The sequence below is a fragment of the Thalassophryne amazonica genome, chromosome 19, assembly GCF_902500255.1.
Source record: "Thalassophryne amazonica chromosome 19, fThaAma1.1, whole genome shotgun sequence".
NCBI classification, from domain to species: Eukaryota; Metazoa; Chordata; class Actinopteri; order Batrachoidiformes; family Batrachoididae; genus Thalassophryne; species Thalassophryne amazonica.
This window is the reverse complement of record NC_047121.1, coordinates 58,169,151-58,187,686: the sequence shown is the minus strand read 5'-3', so window position 1 is coordinate 58,187,686 and position 18,536 is coordinate 58,169,151. Positions and strand designations below refer to the sequence as shown.

At 44.2% G+C, this 18,536-nt stretch overlaps 1 protein-coding gene across 1 annotated transcript in view; it reads left to right on the top strand.

Annotated features, from left to right (window-relative positions):
• The window catches only part of ralgapa1 (Ral GTPase activating protein catalytic subunit alpha 1), a 119,489-nt gene that overhangs the window by 27,904 nt on the left and 73,049 nt on the right, over positions 1-18,536 (top strand). Inside the window, 14 exon segments of the mRNA XM_034195050.1 lie at positions 1,130-2,938; positions 7,861-7,985; positions 8,655-8,883; positions 11,296-11,493; positions 11,569-11,733; positions 13,309-13,502; positions 13,577-13,675; positions 13,964-14,119; positions 14,532-14,660; positions 14,990-15,115; positions 15,767-15,825; positions 16,353-16,461; positions 18,312-18,399; positions 18,402-18,421. Coding sequence (XP_034050941.1) covers positions 1,130-2,938; positions 7,861-7,985; positions 8,655-8,883; positions 11,296-11,493; positions 11,569-11,733; positions 13,309-13,502; positions 13,577-13,675; positions 13,964-14,119; positions 14,532-14,660; positions 14,990-15,115; positions 15,767-15,825; positions 16,353-16,461; positions 18,312-18,399; positions 18,402-18,421 — 3,506 coding nt within the window.

Genomic DNA, 18,536 nt, shown 5'->3' with positions numbered 1-18,536 from the left:
CAACTCGTACGAACCCTACATACTTGGACTACACAGTTTAATAGTGCTGCTCCCAGCTGCAGCAGTAATGACAGCTGTAGGGTTTTTTTAGCACTTCTTTAGTCTTTTTTGTGTTCAGTTTAATAAACCGTGCACACAGTACTGCTGTATTACTGTTTGTGGACATGGTGCTGTGGTTAAACCCTTAGTTGTTGCTAACAGTGACTGTCCACGGTGTGACAAACCGGCAGTAAATTAAAACATTGACGTAAGTTTTGCTCCATCTGTTTCCTTCCTTAAGGCCTCTCAAATGGAACAGTTTTTTTTTAAGTTCTCTATTCTCCAAAATCTTGAAGGCCTCTGGCTTATTTTATGACTTGAGCGCCTGTGTGGAAAATAGAATGAACGCATTTAAGTTTGTGTGACGTCATTCACAGTTCTGACTTCTGAGATAAATGGAACGCAGCGCAAGTCATCGTGTGTGTGTATATATATATATATATATATATATATATATATACACATACATACAATGACATTTGTCCTCTGCAATCAACCCATCCTAGTTATAGTTAGACACAATCCAACCACTCAGAGTAGTGTGCAGCCACTGTCCGGTACCTGGGGTCAAGATGTGAGGTTCCCTCATTTGATTGACACTTCAGCAGGTGAAAAGTCAAGAGGTGATTTCTCTTGTTCAGTTGGATCAGTTAGACTCAGTTTCAGCAGAACATCTTCAAAGATTGATTGCACATGGGACAGAAATGAGTGGAGCCACCAAGAAACTTCTGACTGCTCTGAAGCAGTTATGAGCCTCAGTGTTTGTGACTGAAGGGACTTCTGTCTGTTACTTCTCCAGTCACAGCCTCATGTTGGAGTGAAGAACTTTAACAAATAGAAAACAGGCTAAATGTTTGTCAGATAGCACGTGGGAGGCTCCAGTATCAACATCATATCTGGTTTGTGTGGTAACTGTCAAAATAACAGAATGTTTGTTTGATATTTACAGAACAAATTAATTAAGCTGTTTGACAGATTTTCTATCTTCTGTTCAGAAAACTTCTGCTGGACAATCACACCTGAGAATGTCATACATGTGTGTGCGTTAATTGGTGTGCACTTAACTAACCACACCCCCTTTCCCTTACAGACCTGGATGACCCACCAATCGTACTGATGTCCCGCCCATCTCGACTGCGTCACTCCTCTCAGAGTGATGAGACTCCTCCCACCTCCTCTTCTGAGGTGTTCCAGGGTGGGACTTGTGACCTAGATGTTCCACCCCCTTTGTCCCTAGCAAGGAGCAGCAGTGCCTCTGACATCATGGAGCCTTTCATCACTGAGCGGGTCAAAGGTGAAGACCCCTGGAGGGATACCCATTCAGTCCAAAACCCCCCTCACCACCACTCCACCACTGTTTCCTCACTTGCGGCCGCTAGCGCTCCGCCACTCACCCCCCTCCCCTTCTCTCCCTCCCCCACCCCTCTCACTTTTCCTGGTGGTGCTGCTTCCTCATCCACAAAGGGACAGGACAATGGTAGTGTAGATGATCCACCAGAACACCAGACTGGCTCTCGGGGCAAAGGGTATAGTTCCGATTGGGTAAACAGCTGGGACTCTGCCTTCAGTTTTTCCTCTGAAAAGGACAGTGAGATCGAGGAGGGTGAGTTGGGGGCGGGGCTAGAAGATGATCTGTTTTCATCTATTCGGGACTACCTGACTCAAAGAGACAGTGATAGGAAGGGGAAGGCAGGAGAGAGCGATGGTGCTGGTCCTTCGTTAGAAAGCCTGATGGGTGCTGTGCAGACAGGCGTGGCCAGAACACAACTAGACCATCCTGCACAGGTAGGACAAGTGAGACAGGTGATGAGAGACAGACAGGTAAGTAATGCAGTCAGACACAGCAGTGTAGATTTAGCAGAGGAACATGAGGGGGAACAGCCCAACATCTACGAGTGCCTCGAGCTGCAGTGTCGCTGGCCCATAGCCAACACTAGGAGGAGCTGTAGTTCAGAGAGGCAGAGTGAACAGAAGGAGGAAAGAGAACTATCAACAGAAAAATGTGATGAATGGAGGGAAAAGGGGGAGGAATGGAAGGGAGTCACAGCAACAGATGAAGAATTCAAGTTGATCAAAGACTCGTACACACTAGAAGTAAACACAGAACCCAGTCAAGTCCCCCAAAACATAGAGCCATTAAAGGCAAAGCTCTCCCGAGGGTGCCCCAAGAGACACCATTCTGGGGGGGTGCATGTCAGCTTTCAGCCCTCCACCGAGTCCGTCCAGTTCCACAACCCTCTGGAGAGTAAAGAGGCGCACTGGAAAGCCAGGCTGCGGCGCCTTAGTCACTTCCACACACACAGCCACTCAGCCGGGGACAGGCCTGGATCTGGGGCGGGGTCGGGAGGGAGGCCGGGAGCAGTGGGTGCAGGTAAGTTTGGTCCCGGTGTCGGGGTCAGTCATAAGGTAGGAGCACATGACAAGTCAGGGACATCTACGTCTGCTGATAACGTATCAGGGGGCTTGGCAGGTGGTAGAGGATTAGAACACAGGCCCAGGGGGGGTACCGAGGACAAGGAGCAGCAAATCTTCTCCAGTGTTGGATGCAGTGTTTGTCTGGAGGCTCATGCAGAGACACAGGCGAGCAGTTCAGGTTCCTGTGGTGTGTCATCGGGGGTACGTGGCCGTTTGGGACGTTCTGCTTTGAGATCTAGAGCGTCCCGCTCACGTTCTCAGGAGCCAGGCAGCACTGCCTCTCGGCACCACCAGGTGGCGCTGCTCGGTGGTGTCTACAAGACTGTGGTTCATGCTCTCTCCTCCAAGCCCCGGCCTCGAGGTCAGGGGTCATCCCAAGGCTCGTCGCCGCAGCGACAGGGCCGAGCTGCCATGGGCGACGCCTCACTCAGAGAACTCTACTCCCACGTCCTGGGCTACTTTGGACGAAAGGCGCCCACGCCAGGTGAGGATTGCACCGAATGGAGCGCTCACTATGGACACAACACCAGATACAACAACAAGCTGAAGAAAAGTTACAAAAACACAAGCACCTCCTTTCTTTTTTGGCTGTTTTTAACCAGTTTGTCATGATGGAATGATAGCTTTTTTTTTTTTTTTTTTGGGCTGAAACTCATCATCCTGCTACTGGACTGAAACTCAAACTCCTGTTTGTTTTTGTTTTTCCTGAACGTAGTCCCTCTTCCAGCCTGACCATCACATACTTTCCTTCCGTCCTCCTGTCCTCTTCCTTCTCAGGGCTTTGGGAATTTTAACTCTCTCCCTTCTCCTCCTGGATGCTGCATGCGGCCTCCTCGTGTCTCCTTTGCCTCGTCCCAGGACCCCGGCCCTTCTCAGCCACACAGAGGGAAGCCACAAACACACAACACGTAGAAATCGAAAGTCTCACCGCAGCTTTCCAGGCCAAAAATCAAGCCTCAATACTTTTAAATATTTGACTGTGTCGCTGTTATTTTTGTTTGTTGGCAGGTGAGTTAGTTTATGTTTGAATTAAATCACTGATGTGAGTTCATTTATAAAATCCAGCACCAGCCACAGTCAGCTGTCCTTGATTCCTAAACCAGCAGGCATATAGGTAGTATAGGTCCTGAGCATTCATCATGAAAATCTGCACGTTGTTGATTATTGATTATTTCACACTTTATATTCCAGCCTGACTCCTGCGCTCCAACCTGTGGCTGCAACTGATGATTTTCATTATTATTAATTTGGTCAATAAAATACAGAACAAATGAAAACTGCAGATCAGTTTCTCATTTACACAGTAAAAAAAAAAAGTTTTATCTGATTTAATCTACTTGATTTCAAATCTGTTTTAACAAAACAGTCTCTCCTTTAATGAGAACAATCCAAAATGTCTGTGCTTCTAAAACAGCAGGCACCAGTCCGCCATCATAGTTTGAATCTGAGTGGATATGCAGTCTGAACATGGAGTGTCATATGTTCCTCCTGTGCTCATATCTGCGACAAATCCCTTTGGGCATCTGTGTGTGTTAATGTTCAAATCTTCAGAATTAGTGTGTTATTTGAAAATTAATTTCAGTTTAATTAGATTATAATGCACCAAATTGCAACAAAAGCCATCTCAAGGCATGTCACACGGAACAATTCAACATACAATTTAAATTAAAAATTAAAAATGAATAAAAAATTGCAGATACATAATTAAAAACAGAAGCAAAAGAATAAATCAGATAAAAAAAACTATTCATAAGAAAGAGAATAAAAATGGGTTTTCAGTCTTGACTTAGTCTTCCTGCCTCACGGTTGCAGGAAGACTGTTCCACAGGGTGGGTGCACGATGAGAAAAGGCTCTTTGACCTGCTGACTTCTTCTTCACCCTGGGAACACAGAGAAGTCCCGCATCCTGCAACCGCAAAGCCCGGGCCGGCACGTAAAGTTCCACCAGATCAGCAAATTAACAGATGTGTGGTATATTTTCACTTTGTATATTTTAAGAGTTAACATTAATGTAGTTATTCTGTCTGGATTAATTTGATTTATAAATCAAAACCATAAGTCAAACCTGCTTTCCTTTTCAAGACATCTGCCTCACGGCTGGGCCGCTGTATGCTGTCAAGTGTAATGATTTTTGTCTTTTTTTTTTTTTTTTTTTCTCTGGCAGCCTGGGGGCCAGGTCCCTTCTGCTGGGGTAGAATTGAGCTCAGCTCCTCTCAGCTGCCTCACTGCTGCAAAATGCATAGCAGACAGGAGCCAACAGGGTTTATAAATGTTTTTCAACATTAGCGGTCTACAAGTTATCGGAACCAAATTTATCGGAAGCTAATAGGTCAGTTAGCTGAAAAGCTAATCCGCTAACAAAAAAGTTAGCTTTGATAATTAGCAGATTAGCAGAACTGTGCCAACCACTGTTTAAAAAAAATAAAATAAAATAAAAAAATCACGTGTACATAAGTATTCACACCCTTTGCTCAGTACTTTGTTGATACACTTTTGACAGCAATTACAGCCTCAAGTCTTCTTGAATATAATGCCACAAGCTTGATGCACCTATCTTTGGGAAGTTTTGCCCATTCCTCTTTGCAGCACCTCTCAAGCTCCAACAGGTCGGATGGGGAGTGTCGGTCCACAGCCATTTTCAGATCTCTCCAGAGATGTTCAGTCGGATTCAGGTCTGGGCTCTGGCTGGTCCACTCAGGGACATTCACAGAGTTGTCCTGAAGCCACTCCTTTGATATCTTGGCTGTGTGCTTAGGGTCATTATCCTGCTGAAAGATGAACCGTGCCCCTGTCTTAGGTCAAGAGTGCTCTGCAGCAGGTTTTTATCCAGGATGTCTCTGTACATTGTTGCATTCATCTTTCCCACAATCCTCACTAGTCGCCCAGTTCCTGCTGCTGAAAAACATTCTAACAGCATGATGCTACCACCACCATGTGGGGATGGTGGCTGGTTTCCTCCAAACATGATGCCTGGCGTTCACGCTAAAGAGCTCAATCTTTCTCATCAGACCAGAGAATTTTGTTTCTCATGGTTTGAGAGTCCATCAGGTGTCTTTAGGCAAACCCCAGGCTGGCTGCCATGTGCCTTTTACTAAGGAATGGCTTCTGTCTGGCAACTCTACCATACAGACCTGATTGGTGGATTGCTGCAAAGATGGTTGTCCTTCTTGATGGTTTTCCTCTCTCCACAGAGGAATGCTGGAGCTCTGACAGAGTGACCATTGGGTCCTTGGTCACCTCCCTGACTAAGGCCCTTCTCCCCCATCACTCAGTTTAGATGGGCGGCCAGCTCCAGGAAGACTCCTGGTGGATCTAAGCATCTTCCATTTATGAATGATGGAGGCCACTGTACTCATTGGGACCTTCAAAACAGCAGAAATGTTTCTATACTCTTCCCGAGATTTGTGCCTCTAGACGATCCTGTCTCGGACTTTGACTTCATGCTTGGTTTGTGCTCTGACATGCACTGTCAGCTGTGGAATCTTACATGTAGACAGGTGTGTGCCTTTCCAAATCATGTCCATCAACTGAATTTATCCAAGGTGGACTCCAGTTAAGCTATAGAAGCATCTCAAGGATGATAAGTGGAAACACGTCACTATATGCTGCTTGCAGCTGCTCCATCTGATGTTAAATTGCTTTATTGTGAAGTCAGTCCAGGAAGCTATGAGTTAACAGCAGTAATTTTATCACTTGATGCAGAAAACAAAACCTTCCACTTATTTTTATGGTCGTGGGCGTAAAGATCGAAGTCTCAGGGTAGAGGTTTTGTTCATGAGATGTTTACTGTAACCTGAAGGGGTCAGTAGCAGTCTGGGACAAAATCACAACGTGCCAGTCGCAGCACAGGACAAATTTGCAACAGGCCAGGACAGGCCCGGGGTTCTGGTTGAGTCTTGGTTGATTTTATTTATTTATTTATTTTTAATAAACGATAAGGAAACAGGGCTGTTGGAGTTTTAGGTGTTGCATCAGTTCAGTGAACATGTTATCTGAGTAGATGTCCTCAGGTATCCTCAGTCAGGGACAAGCTGCTGGGTTCAGTTTTCTGTTATGAATGTGGGGGACAGAATCAGGATTCTGGACTGACTGACTGGCTAGTGGCTGCCATCATTGCTGCTAACAGAGTTGTGGACTAACGTTGGCGATGCTTCCTGTTTCTGTCTGCATGGTGCGAGTTCTGCTTTGCTTCTCTGGTGGGTTTGTATGTATCTGCCACATTTTGTTGTTGTTTTTGTTTTGTTTTTTTGTTTTTTTCTTATGAGTGTGCAGCACATCAACACAAAGACTCCAGTCTGTGTTCAGATCCCCTTCTTCATGTGTTTGGATTCCATGTCTTTTTGACAAAAATGGTTTTGATGACACGTCTGTTACTGTGACCAGAAATTGATCTGTTCTCTTTGGAACCCCGATGGTCAAGACCACCAGAGAGTTTTAATCTATCCAACACAGTGTCTGAAAAACAACAGAAGTCATGAAACCAAAAGCACGAGCTGGATCCAAAATTAGCAGAGCCGGTTTAGGATCAGGTTCAGTTCAGCCGGTGAATCCTGAAACTGAGTGTGAAAGTGCTGTTGAGCAGGAAATGAAACCCCTGAACCCTGGCACCACAGTGACCCACAAAAACATTCAGCAGGAGGAGCTGTTTGTTAAAAAACAAACCCGCTGCACAGTTCAGCAAAAATGGAAGGAAACGGATGAAAAATACAAATGTTCAGATACTATGACATCATCAAGACTCATTTCATCAGCATACAAAAAAGATGAGAAAGAAAAGAGGAAGTGTTATGTGCTGTCAAAGACTGTTAGTTTGATCTGGTTTAAAATCACATTTGAGACGTGATGTCATACAGTCCTGTCATTTCCATAGTAACACTCTGTCCTTTAGCTCACATAGATAAGATTTAGGAAATTTGACCTTCATTTCTTTCACAGTCATCTTAATAAATATTTGAACTGTGCAACAACAACAGTAGTAATAATAATAAGAATAATAACTAGCGCGTTGCCTGTGGGGATCCCTGGGCTCTAGAATGGTAGTGTTTAAAAAGGGTAAGGGCTGCTGACATTTTCCAAGGTTGGTAATAAATTGTGCAAAGTTTCTAGTGAGCATTGACCAAACTGATAAATGATGTGGTTCAAACGAAGCTTTGGGTTCACATGAGCAGAAAACCTCATTTCTTTGGGTTTGTTTATGTTGACTTGAGTCAGATCTGTTTCTGGTCCCTGTAAATGCTGCACGTCTGTTTGCTGTGATGTAAGAAACAAAATGACAGTGAATCCTGAAGAGTTTTCCAGAAGCTCAGAGTTGGTGTGATGTTGCTTTGAGATGGTGTATGTGTGTGTGAGACAGTCTGTGTGTTTGGTTTTTGATAATTGCTGCCTCGTCTTCCTGTGTTTTTGTAGCCACTAAAGAGGAGCTGGTTCCAAAGGCGCGGCCGGCGTCCAGTGACGTCGGCAGCAGCAACCCAAACTTCTCAGACCTCATGGATGAGTTCATTCAGGAAAGACTGCGAGCCCGAGGAACAGAGGTCAGCACGGCACACGTCCACACACGTGCTCTCCTATGTGTGATCAGTAGATGCAGGTCTGATCGATTGGAGTGATTGATGATAGTCGTAATACTGTATCTGACCTAAAGGTCACCAAAGATCTTTATGCTCTGAGTGTGTGACTTCGAGAAACTCATGGATCTTTAATTACGTCCACCAAGGACGTAATGAAATCATCTGCGTTTATTTGTCTGTTAGCAGGATTATGTCTGAACTACTGCATGGATTTTGATGAAATTTTCACCACAGATACATATTAGGCCATGGAAGACTCCATTAAATTTTGAATGTGATCCGGATCCCAATTCTGGATCACATTCAAAATTATGACAAAACTACTTCACAGATTCTCACCAAATTTTCTCCAAAGGTATATGTTAGGCCATGGAAGACTCCGTTAAATTTTGGAGGCGATCTGGATCTGGATTTTGGATCAAAATTTCACTTTATATAGGCCTTGAAGGATTATTTCAAAACTACTTCACAGATTCTCACTATTGAAGACTCTGAATTTTAGAGGTGATCTGTATTCGGATTGGCGGACGTCAGAAATCTCTGATTGCTCTTCTTTGTCATATTTTGCTTCAGAAACAACTCATAATATTTGCTTCCTGATCAAATCTTTTGTTCCAACCTCTTTTTAACCAGGGTCGCCGTGGCAGCAGCCCAGGAAGTCTGGAAGTTCCCAGGGACCTACCGGAACTCCTGGAGAGTAGTTCTGGTTCACGACGTTCAGATGACTTCCGACCTGTCGATGATCCCGGTGTTCCTTCTGAGTGGACGTCACCGGCGAGTGCGAGTGGCTCTGACGTGGTCAGCTCAGACAGCCAGTCTGACTCCTTCAATGCCTTTCAGTACTCCGATTGCAAGTTTGACAGTAAGAACAAACACACAGCTGACACCGGACTGTGGGCGCTGTGTGGCCAGCAGGAAAGCAGATAATCACAAAAATCAGCTCTCAAATCACCCCAGTTAACAAAAATCAAAGTAAAACACAATGTGCTGCTTGATGTGAACACTGTAACAGAATCATCTATAATTAATGTTGTCAGAAAGTCATGAATAATTCAAAGTTTTAACAAAACGATCAGCTGAAGACTAATGATGACATCCAGAAATATATTTGTCAGGAGGTCCCACAGAGCAGCTCCATCAAAACAAACAAACAATTAAAAGCTTTACGCTGGAGTTCAATGTAGCAGGTACATGGAACCAAATCCTGCAGAAACTGATCCTGGAAAGAACTTTTCCTGGCACAGAGAGGGTCCAGATTCTACACCATGTTTAACAGTCAGAGGAAAACCTGGTCCATCCCTCGTCCAACCGTATCAAGATCCTCTGTAAGTCCATGAGAAGGAACCCTGTTGGTAAGCTGTAGAAGATGAAGTCCATCTTCTCACAGAGGGAGTGATTCCAGCTCAAAGATGGCTGAACTGCAGAGTCATGGCCGTGGCTGAGTCAGGATTTAAAGGGGAACAGAAACGCCCACGGATTATTGTTTAGTCGTGGTCTGAGAGGCTTTAACATCGACCAGCTGCTGCCTTTTATGCAGGTCGGACAGGTGACATCACTGGTTGGGGGGAAGATGAGCCTTGTTCTGAGATTCCCTGCCAGAGGCACCAGCAAAGAGGTTATATATGACTACTAGAGTCCGCACTCCCAATGCTGCCCACTAAACGCGAACGTCCCTTCATGGACAGCGATATGACGTCTCCGAACCGGGCAAAATATTGACGAAGTTCCCAGATGTTAATGCATTTCCAATGGGGATTTGCGACTGAACACACTCAGAAAAACACTCGCAAAATATGTGTTAAAATGCCATTCTTGTCTGGATATCGAGCCAGTAAAATTAATTAACATTAAATCATGTCAGGAAAGTATTAAACTTACTCTGACACCCACACATTCCGAAATATTAGTGTTGAAAGTTAGACGGATCTGCCCTGTTAAGCTGGGCTGAACCGAGCTGCTGCTGCTGTTTTCAGCACAGCGTGGCTCCTAAAACTGAAATATTTATATATGTATTATATTTTTACACAGTTACCTTTATTGACCCAGTTTCATTCATGAAGTCAGTGGTGTGTATACACATCTCTGTGTGTGAGTGGTGTGTGTAAGTGTCCTTGGATGACACAGGCATGGGCAGAAAACATACACCTGTTTATCAAACAAATGTCATGGACAAAGTAACAAGAATAACCCAAACCACTTACTTATGGAAGGAAATATTTTCTCCCTTGTTCCTCCGTTTGTGGCTTTGCCAACATGCGCAGCTTTCTGGCATATTCCACCTGTTTCTTGACAAGAGTAATAGAACTTCAATGAGCGAGCTCAGTAAACTGCACTCGTCCCCAGCAGAGGATACCCCAACCAGTGACGTCAACCGGAAGTGCCCTCCACTAACTTCAGCCAGTGGCCATTTACATGCCAAGTTAGCAGCAAATTTGATTCAAATAATTTTATCTACACTGCGCTCAAACATTCTGCAAGTGTATGAATAACAATTTTTACCAAGGAATGCACAAATAAATTCTCAAAAAGCATTTCTGTTCCCCTTTAAGCTCTGAGTAACGACCTGAGGTTTAGAACTATGTTCACCTGCAGGCTTCCTCTCTGGGATTCAGAACTTCCTGTTAAATTCCTGCTGGTTGTCTTTATTCCTTAGCTCCTCTTCATGCACATCTGAGAGCGTGAAGCGCAACGCTCAGTCAGTGCCCCAGTGTCATTTAGTCTGTTAAGTCCCACATGCAGCAGAGTCCAGAGTTGGTGCACACGGACCTTCTCAGCACCGAAATCACAACAACCACGTCCAAGAAAAAAGTATTTAACAACAAGACTAAAGGTTACAGGTTAATTTTAATGGTGTCAAGGAGCTGAAGATCAGACACATTCCAGGATTCATAAAAATCATAAACCAACACCAGGCCCAGTCCTCTTTAAACAGCTGAGTAGTTTGACAGCGTAACTTCTGGTCCGGTAAAATCACTAACAGTCACATTTGAACATGAACCAGATGAGGAGCCCTGATGAATCTGACCACGAACAGTCTTCGCTTTCCCCATCTTCTAAAACGTTTCTCACGCGTGAGGTCGACGTTAAAACATGAAGGGAAGTGTGGAGTCTGAGCTCAGGTCACGCATGGGCAAAAACTCCACAGAAGCTCTGATGTCATAAAGAGCTCAAACGCAACAAAGTCAGGTGGCACTGCTTCAGCTGCCACCTGACACAACTGCTGAGAGTCCTGCTGCCGGATGGAACTACAAGGGTTTTCTGCATTCCTTTTCAGATTTCACCTTCAGCTCAGAGGCATCAGAGGCATGTGGGGGAGGAGCTGGATCTGCCGGTGCAGAGGCTCGAGTCGGCTCACTGGACCAGGACAGCCTGGGAGGGGGTGTGTCCTACGAGGAGCACGAAGTTGCCAGTTTGACCACGCTCCATCTCGACTCTGAGAGCAGCAGCCTGAGTCACACTGTCACTGTGACTGGTACGTTTGGACCAGATGAAGGTTTCTGTCTTGGGAGCAGCTGTGACGTCTCTCCTTCTGTCTTCTGTCCTCCAGGTTCAGAGAGCGCCTCGCCCATGCATTCACTTGGGGGCTCCCGCTCACAGACGCCGTCGCCTGCCACGCTGACAGCCGAGCACTCTGACCACATGCATTCACACACACACCTGCAGCTGGACCAGAAGCTCCACAACTCTGTGCTGCAGACTCCCGATGACCTGGGTACAAGCAGATGATAGCGGCACACAAATAAATGAAAAAAGAATATTTACTAAAAGTTATTTCATATAGCGAAATAAAAAAAAAACTGACAGAAAATGTCTGTGAGGTTGGTGATCAGTCTGTAAATGACAAACTGTCATCACTTTTACAGCCATTTTTCTTTAAAGAAGTAAGGAGGATTTTCTTCAAAAGAGAAAACACATTTTCTTTCAGATTTCTTCTTTTTATTTCACTAAAGGTGGAGCAGGTGGACTGGGGATTACCTGTCTGTGTCCTCAAACAAAAACCTTCAATCTCTCTGATTCCAGTCCACCCAGCTGAATTGTTATGGACTTGTGTTGCCACCAGAGGGAGTAATAGACCTCACATGGTTTGCAGGGTCAAATGCACCAGCCACAATGTTCAGCAACTTTAAGCATTTCATAAAATATTGAAGTTGACCAGCATTTATTCAGATATTTATAAACGTGTTTTCAAAAATCTGGTTTTATAGTAACGTTGAACAGGACTGTATCACAGTGAATCCAATCAGATGCATGTTTTGTTTTGTTTTTTTTTTTACTAAAATTGATCTTAATAGCAGATTTCTCTGTAATTAGTCACATTCAACACTTTAAAGCTTGTAATTATGAAAGTATTTACAGGCTGAATCATCAAATTGTTCAAGTTACATATTGAAATTCAAATTTTGTGGCTGGCTGTGTGTATAAAGATACTTAAGGCCTGGTTCACACAGCAGGATCTTAAAATTATCTTTAGGTTTCCAAAACCTGAGAGACCACACACGTGAAGATAAAAAAATCATAGCTCTAACAGGTTTAGTACAGTGTGTGGTGTTCAGCCACACGGTAAGGACAACACCACCCACGAACAGATTTTACACACGAACATTCCCAGCTTAGATAGGAAATCTTGTAAAACCTCTCGAGATTAAATGTGACTTCAGAGTAAACAAACGGAGGTACTTTGTGGACTATTTAAAACAGGAGAAAAAACGATACAAAAAGAAAAGGTGTTCTTTAAAGGAGTGGAGACAACGCGACCACCGGACTTTCTGGTAAGTCAGAACAGCTGTTATTTTCCGCTTTGTACGTCCGTCACCTCGCTTTCTGATTGGCTACATGTCACAATCAGCAGGCTGCGTGCTTGTTTGTGTGATATCGGGCCAAAACCAACATGTTGAATATCCCAGATTTGCGATCGGAGCGCTCCTGACGTCCTTCCGAGCAGATCAGAGCGCTTTTACACACCACACACGGCAGGAATATTTGATAAGATTATCTTTAGCGTCATCACGATTGTCAGGGCGTCCTTAAGATTGTCGGAAGGGGAAGATCGGGTCCGATATCGGCCTAATTATCCTGCCGTGTGAACCAGGCCTTAGTTGCAGATGCACTGATGGTGGGGAAACTTCTTGTCAGTTTTTGGCTGAAGTGCTGAAGGCGGGGAAACTAGCCCGTTGTTCTATCCTGTCTGATTTTGGCCAAAGTAGAGATGGTGGGGAAATGGGCCCATCGTTACTTCCTGTCTGATTTTGGGTGTAATTGAATGTTAAACTTTGCTCTTTAATTTCAGAAACCAATGAGTTTCCCAGCGAGGACTGCAGCGTGATGGCGGGCGGCTCCTTAACGGGGTGGCATGCTGATGTTGCCACGGTCATGTGGAGGAGGATGCTGGGTATCCTGGGAGATGTTAATGGGATTAAAGACCCAGAGATTCACGCCCAGGTCTTTGACTACCTGTGTGAACTCTGGCAGAACCTGGCTAAGGTTTGCACCGGCTCAGACTCACAGGTCACAAACTGTGACTCAGAACTGTGTGTAAATGTCACGTTTCTGTTCAGATCCGAGATAATTTGGGCATCTCTCTGGACAACCAGTCGTCTCCCCCGCCCCCTGTGCTGATCCCGCCCCTGAGAATCCTGACGCCGTGGCTGTTCAAGGTGAGTGTGACAGCAAAGTGAATCCGTGTACAACCTGCTGGTCAGGCGGTGTGTCTGCATCAACTGCTGCTAATTTTGAACATTAGTGTTCGTATTTTAATGTCAGAATGCCGCCGTCATACTTTGGTTATTTTTGATCTTTGAAAATACAAACAGGAAACATTCTTATGTTTTACTTAGAGCTTGTCTGCTGGTGTCCTTCTTTGGTCTCCAGAAACATATTTCTAACTTTTTTTGTCAGTGTGATGGACAGAGTGAGCTAATAGTACGTCTCTTTTTCCCCTTCAGGCCACCATACTAACCGAACGTTACAAGCAGGGGAAACTTCACGCTTACAAACTGATCTGCAGAATCATGCAGCGACGGCAGGATGTTTCTCCCAACGCAGACTTTCTTACACATTTCTACAACATCATGCACCAAGGACTGCTGCATCAGGACCAGGTAGTCCCTCATCTTCAGAGGTCAGACCGCCTTTCACACATTAGACCCTCACAGGGAAACCTTCTTGGTGTTGCCGATGACTGGATATGGACCTCCTGTTTGTTTATTAGTGCTGGGATCAAAACGAGGAGGTTTTCACTTCTCCTGATAGGCTGTAGTGCTCCCTAATGGTTTTTAAATTGATGGCTTTTAGTTTTGGAGTCAATTCTTTTATATGACAGCAGCTTTTCCTAACTTTTGCAGCTGAAACCTTTAAGCAGTTTGAATTGAGATGAAATATTTCCAGATCAATGAAGAATAATATGTCATTTAAATTCCATGGCTTTATTACCTCTGATTATGCATAAATAAGCTTTGTGTTGGCTGATTTAGGTTTGTATTTCATTTCTTTAAAAAAAAAAAAAAATGACAGGATATCGTGAACACAATCATCAAGCACTGCAGTCCCCGGTTCTTCAGTGTCGGTCTGCCTGGAGCCACCATGCTGATTGTGGACTTCATCCTCGCAGCTTCCCGTGTGACGGCCTGCTCCTCACTCAACGTACGACAACACACACACGTGCAGCTGTGCAGTTGCCGCTACCTTCTGACTCCTCAGAGCCATGCAATATTTAATAAAATGGATGAATGGAAGCCTTTTAAAGAAGCTGTTTTAACTCTTTAATTTATATATTTTTAAGTATTTCTGGTAGTTTTAGAAAGAAGAAAAACAAAAATGAGTCTTTCTTCAGTTTCATTTTTTAGTGTGAATACTTGTTCAGTATTCACACTGTTCTTCAGTTGTAACTTTGAAGAATTTTTGTTTTCTTAGTCAGATTGTTGGTTACGCTATTATAATGAATGAGGTTTGTTATCCTTTCTGCTTTTTAGACTCCCAGGGTGGAGGCCCAGATCCTGCTGGGATCTCTGGTGTGTTTTCCAAACCTGTATGGGGAGCTTCCAGCCCTCCATCCCACCACAGCAGACACAGTCCTCACCAAATTCACTGACATCAAGGTACACCACGCCCAATCCACTCAGGCTCCATGACAACATCAGTATTTAAATTTGAACACATTTTTCTCCAAACAAATCATTTTTACCAGTTTGAAGTTTTGAAGCTGCGCTGGCTGAAACATGGTGTGTTCGGTCAAACCTGACCGGAGTTCACAGTCAAAGTGAAACTGTGTTAGCAGTGATGTTCCAGATGTTGTGTCTTATTTCAAATTGAAACTAAAATCTTTTTAGTGCGTGAGATCAGAGAAACAAAATCAAATGAGAGCAGGAAGTTGTAACGAGCAGAGAACTAAAGGAGTTGTAATCAAACTGTGCGTCACTTTTCAGAAAGTAATGGTGAGCAAACTGCAAGTCAGCAGAGTATAAATGAGCAGAAAATGTTTCCAATCAATACTTCATTTTTGCACATCTTTAAAATAATTTATCAATTGCAATATCCAACTCAACTCTGGGGGGCAGCAGTGCAGAAGGGATCCGTTGCTGAAATTGAAAAGCTTTTTATGATGAACTCATGATGAACACCTTGCAGACATATATTATGAATAAAGAAATGTATTACTCACTGTTAAATTGAAACATTGCCACATGAATGTCTTAACACCCTGAATGAGTTTATGAATTTATTTAAAAACTGTTTCTTCCTGTTTTAAGGAGCACATTATCAAAAGCATCCTGACCTCTGCCAAGGATGAGCCGTCTGCTCCTGCCAGGTAAACTCACACCAGAACACCAGAAGATCACATCCACAGTGTTTTCCGTCTGAAGATTAAAGCTTAAAGTTTGCACCGTGATACACAGTTCTGTGTGATTCAGTTTATTTATAGAGTGCCAAATCACAACATAAGTCAAAGCAAGGGTGAGGTCGAACCTCACCAACCCCTCATAAGCAAGAACGCAGACAACAGTGGTCAGGAAAAACTCCCTCAAGACAACAGAGATCAAACAAAAACAGTACTACTCTGATCAAAGAAGACAAACATATAACACAGTGCTACTCTGATCAAAGAAAATGAGCATTACTTACAACAGTACTACTCTGATCAAAGAAGACATATAACACAGTGCTACTGTGATCATCGAAGATGAGCATGACTTATAACAGTACTACTCTGATCAAAGAAGATAAACATGACTTTTAACAGTACTACTCTGATCAAAGGGGATAAACATTACTTATAAGACAGTTGTACTGTATTCTGATACAAATACTCTGTGCTGAGTGTGTATTTGTGTGTAGGTGTGTTGCGCTGTGCAGTCTGGGTATTTGGCTGTGTGAAGAGCTCGCTCATGGGACAAACCATCCACAGATTAAAGACGCTCTTAACGTCCTCTGTGTCACGCTGAAGGTCAGTCACACCTCCACTACTGCATCTTTCAGTTGCTCAAAGAGCTGGTAAACAGTCGCCCCTTGAAACGGGAATCAGAAACTTCGTAACATCTCCAAAGGATCGCATTCTCCGAGACGCATTTTTAGCCAGCTTCTAATTGGGATTTTTGGACTTATTTCTGGAAAATTGCAGCTGTTTGACATCTGTAAAATAATCCAGTTGCTGTGCTGTGGGTGCTACTGTCTCTTTACAAATGTGAAAGGAGCTAAGGTTTGACAGGGCAGGACTCGCATGCTTTAAACATGCACGTGTGGCCGCACCAGGACAGAAAAGCTGAGTGCGCAGAGGGAGTCCCGCTTCACTCTCTGCACAGGATGACATTAAAACAATAAATCTTTACTGAGAAAATAACATTTAAATGGCTTTTAAAGCTTCTTGAAAGCACTTTATCAAAATTTCTTTCTTTCTTTGTTTTTTCAAAGTTGTCTTTGCGATGGCAGGCAGCACTGTGGCGCAGCGGCTTCCAAACAGAAGGCTTTTTGTTTAAGACCGCTCGTACCACATCTGGAGTTCCATCAGAAAAAGCAGCCATGTAAAACTTGGGCCAGATTGCCGCACTGTTACATATTGGAAGTGCTGTGGCGAAAAGGGACAAGCCAGAAGAAATGACTTTAACTTTGCCAATGAGTGGCTGCTTTACCTCTCACGCCATTAACGAGCCGCAGCGTGATGGAAACTGTGCTGGAGGTGATGTTTGCTGAAATGTCCTCACTTGGTTTCCAGCACGCTATGGGGATCTGAAAAACCTGGTCCAACATTCAGCGAGTCATCTGCAGCCAGCTCACACACACACGCACCCACTCGCTCACACACATTAATACATGCCACACACGAACAGACACATGCACACAGGCAGCCACGTATATATATACACACACACACACACACACAGTCATGGATGCATTCACAGATATGCACATGTACACATTCATGCATGCACCCACATTCACGCATTGATACACACACAGGTGCCGTACTGCTTCTACCTTTGATTCTGAGTGTGTGTATCGGCAGCCAATAAATAGCCAGCTCGTGTTGCAGACACATGCTGGGAGTCCAGGAATCAAATCCTGGGCCATCAATATGTTTGGTTCTGGTTCGGACAGAAGACTGAACCAGAGGGAATTCTGCGTCTTGCTGCAGACTAAGAACTGGTTTCATGTCCCGCCACTGTTAACACATGGGACGTGGCTGCAGCCGGCAGTCTGTCGCCTCTTGACTTTAGTCCTGATTGGAATTTGTCCTCTGACTGATTTGAATTGAGTTTATAAGTGTTTATGAATTTGAGGTCATGTTGAGATTAAATCTGGACACAACAGTTTTAGCACTTTCCATCTTATTAGTTGGCTAAATATTCCATAAATATCAGGTCTCGGCTCTCTGTCCTGCAGTGTCTGTCTTTGATCCGGATCTGGGTCCAGAAATGTTCATTGTGTTTTCTCTCTGACTCCTTATTGGTCACAAGTGTTGTGTTTCTGTTGCTAAGGTTTTTGTCGTGTCTGCGTCAGGCTGTCAGTAAGCTGGACTGGTTCAGTCCTGGTGAAGAGCTGAAACGTTTTAAGCAGTCTGTAGTACAGTGGAATGGGGGGTGAGGGGAGTGGCTCAGTGGACGAGGTTCACAGAGTGATCAGTGGTTCAGATGTGCACTCACTGGTTCCTGCCTAAACCTTCTTGTAACAGGTAGTTTGTATCTGATCAGACATGAACTGTGTTTAACAGTGAAGCAGTCTGAGGGCAGTATGATGTTTGAGCAGTCTTTGTTGTTCTGTTTGGTCTGTTAATACTTTGACATGTGTTTGATGACTCAGTACCCCAATAAGAGTGTGGCACTGGTCGCGTCGGACATCCTTCACCTCCTGATCAGTTATGTGGATCATCTGCAGAAGTTCCCTCCTGAAACCCCAAGAAGATTGTTGAGGTGAGACTCGAAGGAACTGGATCTTTTTCCTCCTCACACTGAAATTGTAAAAAGCCAAATGATTGTTGTCATGGAGATGGCTGAAATCATTTTGTTTAACCACGTCACTGTGTCT